At 39.5% G+C, this 13345-nt stretch overlaps 1 protein-coding gene across 8 annotated transcripts in view; it reads left to right on the forward strand.

Moving 5' to 3' along the window:
• The window catches only part of ADAM23 (ADAM metallopeptidase domain 23), a 199787-nt gene that overhangs the window by 135360 nt on the left and 51082 nt on the right, over nucleotides 1-13345 (forward strand). For 4 of the 8 annotated variants that reach the window (XM_075829862.1, XM_075829867.1, XM_075829861.1 and 1 more), the window contains exons 12-18: nucleotides 326-410; nucleotides 2195-2291; nucleotides 2586-2637; nucleotides 3052-3151; nucleotides 6440-6511; nucleotides 8898-9002; nucleotides 11268-11348. In XM_075829862.1, coding sequence (XP_075685977.1) covers nucleotides 326-410; nucleotides 2195-2291; nucleotides 2586-2637; nucleotides 3052-3151; nucleotides 6440-6511; nucleotides 8898-9002; nucleotides 11268-11348 — 592 coding nt within the window. The remainder of the gene's footprint in view (nucleotides 1-325; nucleotides 411-2194; nucleotides 2292-2585; nucleotides 2638-3051; nucleotides 3152-6439; nucleotides 6512-8897; nucleotides 9003-11267; nucleotides 11349-13345) is intronic. The other 4 variants (XM_075829866.1, XM_075829865.1, XM_075829863.1 and 1 more) reach the window with 3 other exon arrangements.

Consider the following 13345-nt stretch of genomic DNA (forward strand, 5'->3'; position numbering starts at 1 on the left):
GTCCTCAAGTATATTAGATGGATGTATCCCATACTATACTAACATACCTATATACTGAAAAAAGACATACATATGCAACCACTATGATGGTATCAAATAATTGCAAGAATAGGTAGAGCTAATACACCAAAAAAATCGAATACTAGCAATGGAAAAAATGACTAATGATACCAAACATACAGGGTGTAGGGAATGTAACGTGAGTTCTTACCCGTAGACATGGTGTAGAGGTATAAGGAGAGCAAAAACTCGAAAGTCCTAAAATATATGAAATATATTAGCTTGTATCATTATTGAAATGTGTACTTTTACATTTCTTTTGAAGGAATGGAACTTTCCACTATACAAGAAGCAGTATGAGTTTCTTTGGAGGAGTTTGTTCCTCCTCTAGAGGAGTGGGTGTAAATGAGGTAATCTTCCATGTGATATAAAGTAATGCTATTTCTCATTATTCCTCATTTTTCTAGGTTTTAAAGAATTTTAGATTTAAATTAGAAAGGTATTTCATATCCAGGCCATGTCCTCTTTGACCATGATGTCATACCTCCCTTTACCGAGCCTTCAACAAGGCATATCACTTATTCCCACTAGCTCTTCCTCCTCTTTTTCTGTGTTATCCCTCCCTCTAGCTCCTCTTCATTTCTTAGAATCCTTCAATGGTTCACTATTTGTATTGATGTTTGTAAAGTATCAGACATGTATATTCATAAAGCTTTGTAAAACTTACCAGTTTGGTGTATGCTGGTCTTTTTATGTATGCCATTGTGTGTATGGTATGCCCATAATTCCAATGTTTTACTGTATCCAACTTTTGATGGAAATGTTTAATAAAAATCAATTGAAAGGTAAAATACATTAAAAGTCAAGCAGTGACTGCAGCAAACTGTAATTTTATTCACGTTTGTGATCTATCTATCTATCTATCTATCTATCTATCTATCTATCTATCTATCTATCTATCTATCTATATCTATCTGTCTGTCTGTCTGTCTGTCTGTCTGTCTGTCTGTCTGTCTGTCTGTCTGTCTATCTATTTTGGATATTATGAGGCATGTGCAGGCTATGTTTACAAAGGGCGGATAGGCTGTGTAAAATTACACAGCGTATCCATTCTTAGCCCCCGCAGGGAATTCCGCACTAAATTGTAAGGCATTTTTTTGGGTGCAATCTCCGCCGCAGAATACAGTGGTTGAAAAAAAAAAAGCTACTACTTACCCCGTTCTCCGTTGTCATAACGACGCGTCCCTCTGCTCTCCGTGCAGCCCAGCCTCCTGGAACGATGCTGCAACCCGTGATTGGCTGCAGCAGTCACATGGGATGAAACGTCATCCCAGGAGGCAGGCCTGGATGAAGAAGAGTAGAAAGTGTCGCTATGACAATGCCAGGGGGTAAGTATTAAAATTTGTAATAATATTAAACCCCAAAAAATTTTTTCTTTTTTCTAAATTTGCAATTTTTGCGGCAGAATCGCAGCATTTCCGCTGCTAAAAAAATCGCAACACTTACTATTTGTTGCAGGTTTTACCTCCCCATTGAAATCAATGGGGAAAACCCGCAACAGAGGAGCAGCGATTTTGCAGCATAAATTGATATGCTGCTGATTAATTCGGAAGATTTTTTCCGCAGCGTGTGGAGGAGATTTCTTCAAACATCATCCACTCTGCTGCTACTGTAATATACTGCGGATTTTCTGCTATAAAAACCAATGTGGAACTTACCCTTATGGTTTGTAAGGGTATGTGCACACACACTAATTACGTCCGTAATTGACGGACGTATTTTGGCCGCAAGTACCGGACCGAACACAGTGCAGGGAGCCGGGCTCCTAGTATCATAGTTATGTACGATGCTAGGAGTCCCTTCCTCGCTGCAGGACAACTGTCCCGTACTGTAATCATGTTTTCAGTACGGGACAGTTGTCCTGCAGCGAGGCAGGGACTCCTAGCATCGTACATAAGTATGATGCTAGGAGCCCGGCTCCCTGCACTGTGTTCGGTCCGGTACTTGCGGCCGAAATACGTCCGTCAACTACGGACGTAATTAGTGTGTGTGCACATACCCTAAGGCTGAAAAAAAGACAAATGAATCCAGTTCAGCCTATCATCCAGCAATGTTATAAAAGGCAGTATTGCACTGCATTGTTACACATTATTATAGCAAAAGAATGAATAATTGCTATACGTTTTCATCACAGTATGGATTTTTGATGGCAATGGCCCAGCAACTGGCTCAAAGTTTAGCTCAGAACCTTGGTATACAGTGGGAACCCGCCTCCAGGAAAATGAAGCCAAGTAAGTAATACTATGAGGACATGAACTCTACTTGTAGTTTAGTGTGATCTTAAAGATATCCGTCTGAAAATAATCCTTGGCTTTTATCGTAATGGTTTATATAGTAATTCGGCATTCTGGTTGTTACATAGTGTGAACTGATGTAAACTTTACTATTTGTTGATTTATTTCACATTTATTAATTACAAAAATATATGTTGTCCAAGGAAAACCAAACATCGTCACTGGGTTTAATATGATTTGTTTTATTTCCTTATAATTTAATATTCTTAATGTTTTTTGGTTTTGTTCTAGAAGAATGTGACTGTACAGAGAACTTTGGTGGATGCATTATGGAGGAAACTGGGTAAGTATAATAGTTCTCAAACCTGCCAACAAAGTAATTATATCTTGATTCATGTTTCATTCCATAGTGTCCACTTTGTTTACATTTTGTTTGTTGAATATTGTTGGGGTGGGGGTTGTCTTTGTATTTGCAGATCTATATACTGTTTATGTGTATGTATATATATATATATATATATATATATATATATATATACACAGTGTATATGATAATAAATGCAGTGTATAGCTAAATTTTATCCTTACTATAGCTAGATTTTTGTTTACTATTGTTTGTTTTAGTAGAAAAAAATAAACAATTACTACTTTGTCATCAATTTTGTCTTTCAAGAAGATACTGAAGAACATTTTAAACATTATTGTGCTTTTCTTTTTATTCAGAGAAATGCTTTATGTGTTTTCTTTTGCCTTTTAGTGTGTATCATTCTCGACGGTTTTCTAAGTGCAGCATTGCTGAGTTCAAGGAATTCCTTTCACGTGGAGGAGGATTATGTCTTTTCAATAGACCAACAAAGGTACATTATGACTTTCAATATAGTTTGCCCCAATAAATAACATTCACACAAAGCCACTATGGAGTACAGAAGCATCATGGGTATAGAGAATACCTTAAATTGGAGCTCCCATTTTAGATAAAATTTACAGGAGTAAATCTGCCATTTGTCCCTTAGGCCTTGCAGTTTATTAGATCACTCTTTCTCCATTTTTTCTAGTTATGTTGTTTGTTAGGGCATTGCTGTATGAGCATCTTTCCATACGCTTGATGCAAATGTTTTCGAGCGTGCAGTTTTCTTTTAACTGGTTCAGGACCAAGCTGCTTTGAGCCTCCATGACCAGGCACCGTTCAGCCATTTTTAGCACGCGTTAGTTAAACTGCTATAACCTTTTTATTTGTTGGTTTAGCGACGTGATTTTTGCGACGTTTTATTCGTAGACAATGCCGTTTTCTTTTTTCATCATTTTTATACACATCTTTTTTGCTATTTTAGCATTTTTAGGCTTATTGTTTGAAAATAATATTTAAAAAAATATGCGTTTTTACCTTTCTGCTATTTTTTTTCTGGTAATAATATCGTTTTATCCTAAAATAGACCTTTTATTTGTGATCGTCTTTGTCTACCGTAAATTTTGATATATTACATGTCTATGTTATGGTAAATGGGTGAAGGCTATCATTACTGCAATGATTGGCGTGCAGAACTTTTTTTTGGGCAGGTATTATGTGTATTTATTATTTAATTTATTTTTAATTTTCTTATTATGGCTTGTCCCTCAAAACGTCAGAAAAGACCTTTGGGGACTTTATTATTATTGTTTTTTTCTACATTACACCATGTTTTTCCACTGTAACTGAGGCTGTACATAAATCATTCCTGTTATAGTGACTATTCTCACTGTTAGGGCTGTGCTGGGTCTAGTTAGACCCAGCAGCAGTCTTCCACTAATGGCATCCCGGTGATCATGTGACCAGTCACATGATCACCGGGACCAATTTCTGCCACTGCCTCTAATCGACAGAGCGCTGTGTACAAGAGATCAGAGATGACAGAAGTGGTGAAAACCACTTCTATCTTCTCTCCAGGGTGCCCAACAGTCACTGACTGCCAAGTACATTTAGCTGCCCCGACTGCCCGCCGTATAATTACTGTGGGCGGTCGGGAACCAGTTAAGATGAATCCCAGAATTGTATTCTTGAAAAAAATTGCCCGTAACACTCTCATACAGTCTACTGTGAAATGTATTTTTACTTTTGTTATTAAAAAAGACAAAAGTATAATAGGTATGATACCTTTATTGGCTAACCATAAAAGTTCTATATGCAAGCTTTCAGAGCACAGAGGCCCCTTCTTCAGGGGCCTCTGTGCTCTGAAAGCTTGCATATAGAACTTTTATGGTTAGCCAATAAAGGTATCATACCTATTATACTTTTGTCTTTTTTGACACAAAAGTATTTAACATTTCATATGGTCTCTGGCTAACACCGTACTACACAATTTTTTACTGTACTTTTGTTATTGAAATATATAACAATATAAAGCAATTAATGTGGGAATTCCTAATGAAAATCCTATTAGTCCCAGTCCCTAAACTTGAGATCTAGTGCTGTAGGTGTCGCAGCAGTCACAGTAACAAACAAGCCTGAAACCTGGATAAACTATAGACCCTGCCACATGACTGAAGCTGGACACAGCGGTGGAATTAGTTGGGGACAAAGGACACAATTGTGTCAAACCCCAAACCAATGGTGAAGGAGCTTCAATGACATCACGGTCACATGGCCATGAGTGCTCCGGATTCTATACACAAGGCCAACACCGAGGGAGTGGCACTCTTGCCCATGAAACTAGAAGCCTGCAGAGGAGGAGAATTCAAACAAGTTCAACAGGCCACACTCATTAGATACTCACCGATTTCTGCGGGACCGGCCAATGATCTACTGTGTGTGGGTGCCAAGCTGGGTGTGCATGTTTATGGAGGAGTCGGGAGAAATATCTATATGTAAGATGGAGATTCTTTCTGTATTCACATATGTGAGGTGGGGGTGCTGTCTATGTGAATACGTGAAGTGTAGGTGCTGTCTGTGTTTGTATATGTCAGGTATAGTAGGTGCTGTCTGTGTGTATATGTGAGATAGGTGTGATGGCTATGTGTAAATGTGGGAGAGGGTACTGTCTTTGTGTGTATGTGCGGTGGAGGTGCTGTATGTGTCTACATTGGAGGCTTGTGTGTATGTGTGTGAAGTGGAGTTGCTGTCTCTGTGAATATATGTGAGGTGGAGGTGCTGTCTGTGTGTATATATGTGAGGTAGAGGTGCTGTCTGTGTGTATATATGTGAGGTGGAGGTGCTGTCTGTGTGTATATATATGTGAGGTGGAGGTGCTGTCTGTGTGTGCATATGTGAGGTGGAGGTGCTGTATGTGTGCATATGTGAGATGGAGGTGCTGTCTGTGTGTATATATGTGAGGTGGAGGTGCTGTCTGTGTGTAAATATGTGAGGTGGAGTTGCTGTCTGTGTGTATATATGTGAGGTGGAGGTGCTGTCTGTGTGTAAATATGTGAGGTGGAGTTGCTGTCTGTGTGTATATATGTGAGGTGGAGGTGCTGTCTGTGTATATATATATGTGAGGTGGAGGTGCTGTCTGTGTGCATATGTGAGATGGAGGTACTGTCTGTGTGTATATATGTGAGTTGGAGGTGCTGTCTGTGTGAACATGTGAGATGGAGGTGCTTTCTATGTGTGTATATGTGAGGTGGAGATGCTGTCTGTCCCATACGACTATGTTTTTTGGCCTTCGGTAAGACATTTACATTAGGAATAATTTGCTGTAAGCTATAATTGATAAGATAGTATGTTGTAAGACTACGTTCACACTTGCATCATGGTTTCTGTTTCTAATGGATACCAATGGCGACCGATGAACCCCATTGACTAACAACAGCTTTATTCTTTGCACTAAATCCGACGCAACCGCAGACGGAGTTTATGCTGTAATTATTCATTAGGGAGTCTTCCACATTTTAGTTGCAGAAAGTATAGGCAGGGGAAGGTGGCAATGCAGGATCTCCACACTTTTTTGGAGATCCTGCATCGTAAATCCTAATGAGTATGAGGGGTGGCATTAGCATTACTGTCCCAAATGTCAGGGAGAAGGACGTATTAAGAGTGGATTACATGATAATTGTCCATTTCTATGTTTTTTGGGGGGAGTTTACTCATTGAAAATGTTATTTCCAGTTTAACTGATATGTTTAGGAAAATATGGAGTAGTAACGTGAAAATACAACTTCTTCTGTTTTTTCAGCTATTTGAAGTGACAGAGTGTGGCAATGGTTTTGTGGAACCAGGAGAAGAGTGTGACTGTGGTTCAAGAACAGTAAGTCATCTACAACATGGATAATACAGAATCATCACTAATTTCCATTCCCATTTGCTTCATTCTTCATGATCTACCTAAGTGTTCCATGTCAAAAAGGAGAAAAAAGTCTGCTTGGATTATGGGATAATTTATTAACCTTTCTACGCCAGTTTTCTGACGCAGAAAAGTCGCAAAAAGGCCCAAAAGTCGCAATTTGCAGTGCAAATTGTGACGTTTGCCATTTTTCACCGTCCTTGCCACTTTTGTGGGAAGGGGGCATAGCTTTGGGGACATGGGACGTAGCCATCACGGCACAACAAGCTGGCGTAGATTTCACTCTGGGGGCATAGCAAGGTAGAGGCCCGTGCTGGGCCCCTACTTTGCCTCCCCCTGATCACATTACCTCCCGGCCCCCAGTGAATAGTTAAAGGGGTTGTCTAGGTAGTGGGCTGTTTTTTATGCTGATGTCCAGACCCCGCACCAATCAACTGTTCTGGCTGCCTCCAGGCGTCTAAAGCTTTGTAGGGGGTCGGTGCCGAAAGCAGGAAATTTGAATAGGAGCAGAGCTGCAGTACTGCAGCACGTCCTCTATACAATGGTCGGAGCCTTCACTTAAACAGTGATCGAGCCTTCTGCTTCCGGCACTGACCCCTGCATAGCTTCCGGCACCCGGAACAGCTGATCAATGCGGGGTCCGGTTGTCGGGCCCCCCACCGATCATATACTGATGACCTATCCTGTGGATAGGTCATAAATATAAAAAAAAAGCCCCCGAACTAGACAACCCATTTAAATAACAACAAAATGAAATAAAAAAAATGAGAAAGGATACTCACTTCTCCGCTCCTTTTCTCATCTCCGGCTTTCTCATAACTCCGGCGCAGCTCATACATCGTAATGACGCCGGCCAGTGTCAGGACGTTGTTTGCAAGGCAGCACTGTTTACGTTGAATTGCTGCATCGCATCAGGTCCTTGTACGAGAGGTGCTGGAGTGATGAAGCCGAAGGAGAAAAGAGGAGTATTGAGGTAAGCATGTGGGTATTTTTTTTGTAATTAGCAATGGGGGAAATTGATGGCGCTTTGTTTAGCCCGGAAGATGCAACACATCTTCCGGCCTTTTAACACATTTATTTAGCTTCTTAATAAATGTCTTGCATCTTACTCCAACTTTTCCTCCCTTTAAGACTGGCGTATAAAAGGTCAGTCTTAAAAATTGCCCCCTATATGTCCTCTTATTTCTTGCTAAATGATGGTCATTTGTCTTAGGTTTGTGTACATTCACACTAGTGTTAGGGTATGTTCACACGCTGAGCCAAAAACGTCACAAAATACGGAGCTGTTTTCTAGGGAAAACAGCACCTGATTTTCAGACGTATTTTGAGCAACTCATGTTTTTCGCGGCGTTTTTCGTGCCGTTTTCGCTGCGTTTTCGTGCCGTTTTTTCGGCCGTTTTTGGAGCTGTTTTGAATAGAGTCTATGAGAAAACGGCTCCAAAAACGTCCCAAGAAGTGTCCTGCACTTCTTTTGACGAGGCTGTAATTTTACGCGTCGTCTTTTGACAGCTGTCAAACGACGACGCGTAAATTACAGGTCGTCTGCACAGTACGTCGGCAAACCCATTCAAATGAATGGCCAGATGTTTGCCGACGTATTGTAGCCGTATTTTCAGGCGTAAATCGAGGCATAATACGCCTCGTTTACGTCTGAAAATAGGTCGTATGAACCCAGCCTAAAGCATTCACAATTCACATTTACAAGACTGATGTAATATGCACATGCAGCTCCAAAGGTTCTGGAGATCAGAATCTCTGGTCCTGGGTTGTATGTGCAACGAGAAACAGGAGCTCTTCATTCATTACAAATGCAAATATAATTAACATACTTTTATGTTTTATTGTTTGTTCTCAATTTGTAATATTTCAACCTTTAAAGGCTATGGAAACCGCTGTCAGCAGAGTCGTCAGCCCAGCTCACTGACAGATTCGGCAGCGTTCTGCATCGTCTATGTACAGAGGATACATAAAAGCTGCAGCGCTGAAACAAAACACATTTTATTATTAAAGTATATTACAAAAATGATTAGTCTTTAAAGAGGCTCTCCTGACATGTCTGTTTTCTAAAATACGTGTATTCCCCATAGAACATCAATTCTGGAGCATCTTATCTTAGAACTAGAGCTGACAGGTCCTCTTCCAGGTTAATTAATATGCACATCAAAATAATTAACATGTATAAATGCTAAATCTAACATAAAGGCGTGCCCAATGACATCACAAATGTATATTTTTCGCTTGCTGACATTAATAAATAAATTCATTGCTGTTACGTAGATGGGTTGATGAGAATCAGCTGATCTCCTAAATATTTCCAACATGGAGTGTCCATGTTCTACCTTTCTCATAGACAAAACATTTTATCCAGGATTGCTTTGGAGACTGCTGCAAGAAATGCTCCCTGTCGAATGGAGCACACTGTAGTGATGGGCCATGCTGTAACACCTCTTGCTTGGTGAGTACAAACTTGTGTCTTTTAACTGTAAGGGCTTATTCAGACGAATGTATAATACGTCCGTGCTACGCGCGTGATTTTCACGGGCGTCGCACGGACCTATGTTAGTCAAAGGGGCCGTTCAGACTGTCAGTGATTGTCACACAGCGTATGTCCGCTGCGTAAAACTCACGACATGTCCTATATTTGCCCGTTTTTCGCGCATCACGCACCCATTGAAGTCAATGGGTGCGTGAAAACCGCGCACGGCATCACATGCTTTTCTGTTTACAAACATAAAAACAGATTGTCATAATGATGGCGGCTGCGTGAAAATCACGCAGCCACGCATCATATGCTCATGACACACGGAGCTTTTGTGGACCATTTGCGCGTGCAAAACGCCGCTTGTTTTGCGCGCACAAAACGCACACGCTCGTGTGAATCCGGCCTTAGGGCATGTTCGGACGTGGCAGAATTTTTCCGCTGCAGATGTTGCTTCAAATTCGTGGCAATTACATAACGAATCTTCAGCAACATTTGCATACTTGACAGGTAGTTCAGATGTTGCGGATATCACAGCGGACTCGCCACAGATTTGCATTGCATTGCAAAGGCTGAAATCTGCAGTGAAATTCCGCTGCTTCTCCGCAACAGAATGTGCATGCGGCGGTGTGAAAATTCTGCACCGCATTCTAAATTCTGCAAATTCTGTTATTTTCCGCCTCATCTGAACAAAGTTACCTAAAAAGGTATAGAAACCAATGGAAAAAAGGATTGCTGCGGATTTCCATTGCGGATTGTCCCCAGCGGAATTCAACCGGTGAAAAACGCACAAGAACATTATATTCATAGTGAATAAGTCGGTGTACTTTCAAAACATGTTAACTATTTCTTTATGTAATTAAAAGTGCTGGATGATAGAAATGAAAACGTTTCGGGAACATGATTATACATATTGATAATTCAGAAATGTTCATTTAAAATTCTGTGAGACCCCAAATTTTATTTGATTAGTTAACTTTTTCATAACAGGGAGGATCTTCAGATTCTGTTAGAATGGCCTACATTGGAGCATTATTGTACTATATCAAAGTACCCATGTAAAAATGATCATTAGAACAAGGCTCAGCTGCTAACTCGATTAAAAAGTGCCTACCTTTGGGTGCCTAGCTGAGAAACCTTAGGTGTCTGGACCAGTAAGAGACTCCTAGTTGTTGCACACTGTTTGTTACATTTTGCACTGTAGAGCGCTGTTATATGTACTGTATAGCCCTATTATTTTTAATATGGTTTTTTTTTTTACGCCTTGTAAGGCCCTGTTATTTACACAGTTTTTTGCCCTGTTATTAAGTACTGCATGGTAGCATTTTATAACTGTGTTATTTCTTTTCTGTATGGCCCTGTTTTTTATACTCTGTATGGCACTGCTATTTAAAGAGGCTCTGTCACCAGTTTATAACTACCCTATCTCCTACCTAATCTAATAGGCGCTTTAATGTAGATAACAACAGGTTTTTTGAGATTTTTTTTAAAACGTTTATTTTTGACCAAGTTATGATCATTTTTCGTTTTATGCTAATTTGTTCTAAATGCCCAATTGTTTTTATTTATTTTTTTACTTTTCACCAAGTGGGCGTTGTAAAGAAAAGTGTATGATGCTGACCAATCCGCATCATACACTTCTCTTCATTCAAGCCCAGCTATATTCACAGCACAGCGTGATCACCTACTCCCGCAGTTCCTTCACCGGGGCGACGGGAGAATGAAGAGAAGTGTATCACGCTAATTGGTCAGCGTCATACACTTTTCTTTACAGCGCCCACTTGGTGAAAAGTAAAAAACACACCCAGTTGGTGCATTTAGAACAAATTAGCATAAAACTAAAAATTATCATAACTTGGTCAAAAATTAACATAAAAAAAAAAAACAACTATTGTTAACTACATTAAAGCGCCTATTAGATTAAGTAGGAGATAGGGCACTTATAAACTGGTGACAGAGCCTCTTTAAATACTTCATGTCCCTATTATAAATGCATTGTATGACCCTGTTATTTTATGCATTTCCAGGTTTAGATTTGTCCGGCAATCAGCTTACAGCAATTGCCACAGAACTGAGGGCAGATAAAGAGCAAGAAAGCTGGGCAGGATATAAACCATGCCATTTTCTGTCTCTTACCACCGCAATAAGCATCATTTTGTCATCATACATAACCTGAATATAATGCAGAACCTGTTTAAAACAATTGTGTGAGTTCTCTTTTTTTCTATGCTAACTTTACAGTTCCTTCCTCGGGAGTATGACTGTCGTTATGCTGTTAATGATTGTGACATCACAGAGCACTGCACTGGAGACTCCGGACAGGTAACTTAACCCTTTAGTGACCAGCCTATTTAACAGGGGAGCAGTTTTTTTTAATCATCACATTTCAAACGCCATAACTTGCATACTGCATACATAGCCATGTGATGGCTTTTTTTTTTGCAACACAAGTTGTAGTTTTTAATGGCATCATATTGGAGGACATATATTTTATTGACTAAATTTTCTTAACTTTTTTCAAGGGTTATTGCAAAAAAAAAAAAATTTCACCATACTTTTTGGCGTCTTAAATCTTACTGTGTGGTATAAATAACATAATAATTTTATTCTGCAGGTTGTTACAATTACGGCGTTACCAAATTTACCATATTTTTTGGACTATAAGACGCAGTTTTTCGCAAGAATAAATCTTGATAAAAAGTCCTTGCGTCTTATAGTCGGCAGTCAGGGGACCCGGCAGTGCCAGGCCCCCTGACCGCTCCTTACTTAACCCCTTCCCGACCCGTGATGTTCTGGCACATCATGGAGCGGGGAGGGGATGATGTATGGCGCGGGCTCACGCGCTGAGCCCACTCCATACACTGCAGGTGTCCGCTTCTGACACACTGCACTAACGGCTAGGAACAGTAATGGCGCTGTTCCTGTCCGTTTAACTAGTTAAATGCTGCGGTCAATAGCGGCATTTATAGTGGTTTTCCCATGAAGGACATTTATGACATATCCACAGGATATGTCATAAATGTCAGATAGATGCGAGTCGCACCTCTGGGACCAACACCTATCTCTAGAACAGGGTCCCCTAAGCCTCGTTCTATCTTACCCGGCTCGCTGTCTTCCGGCCACTTCCTGCTTACATGGTCGAGTTACGGAAACAGCGTAACTCGCTGAGCTACGCAGTTTCCGTAACTCCCATAGAACTGAATAGTATTTATGGAAACAGCGTAGCATGCTACGCTGCTTCTGTAATTGCCATTCACTACTATGGGAGTTACGGAAACAACATAGCGCGGCGAGTTTCCGTAACTCATCCATGTATTGCAGTGTATTGTAGCAGCGATTTAATGATCGCTGGTACAAGTCCCCTAGGGGAACTAATAAAATGTGTAGAGAAAAACCAAAACAGATACATTTTCAGGAGTGTAAAAAAAAATTAAAAGTAAAAAAAAAAAAACTTTTTCCATTTTTCTCCAAGCACAATGTACAAATAAAAAAATAATAAAGAAATTGGTATCGCTGCATCTGTAAAAATCCGAAACGATTACAATATAGCATTATTTAACTTACACAGTGAACGGTGTAAAAAAAAAAAAATTTTGGTCACCGCTTTTTACTTTTACATTTTTTTAAAAAAAATTTTGCTAAAAAGAGTGAAATAAAAAGTGCTTAAAAAATTGTACAGACCAAAAAATTGTGCTAATAAAAACTGCATCTCGTCCCGCAAAAAATAAGCCCTCACACCTCTCAAATGATGGAAAAATATAAGTTATGGCTTTCAGAATGTACTGAAACTGAACAAATTATTTTTTTTAAACAATAAGTTTGTATTTGTAAATGAAGTAAAATATGAAATTTTTTCCTATTTTCTGTTGTCTAAAACCTGGGTGCGTCTTATAGTCCGAAAAATACGGTATATCATTTTTTTATGTTTTACTACTTTTGCACAATAAAAAACACTTCTAAAAAGTATTTGTTTTTGTGTCGCCATATTCTAAGAGCCATAACTTTTATGTTTCTGCCGATGAAGCTGAATGAAGGCTTATTTTTTGTGGGGTGACTTGTAGTTTTTAGTACCATTTTGGGGAACATATGACTTTTTGATCGCTTTTTATCAGCTTTTTTGAAAGGCAGGATGAACAAAAAACAGCAATGCAATCATTGTTTTTTATTTAATTTTTTTACGGCGTTCAACGTGTGGGTTAAATAACATATCAATTTAATATTTCGGGTCATTACGGAGACGGCAACGTGTAGCTTTTTTAAAAAAATAAAAAATATTTCATAAGAAAGCATTTTTTAAGGGAAAAAAGTGGGTTTTTCAT

The sequence above is a fragment of the Rhinoderma darwinii genome, chromosome 6, assembly GCF_050947455.1.
Source record: "Rhinoderma darwinii isolate aRhiDar2 chromosome 6, aRhiDar2.hap1, whole genome shotgun sequence".
Taxonomy (NCBI): domain Eukaryota; kingdom Metazoa; phylum Chordata; class Amphibia; order Anura; family Rhinodermatidae; genus Rhinoderma; species Rhinoderma darwinii.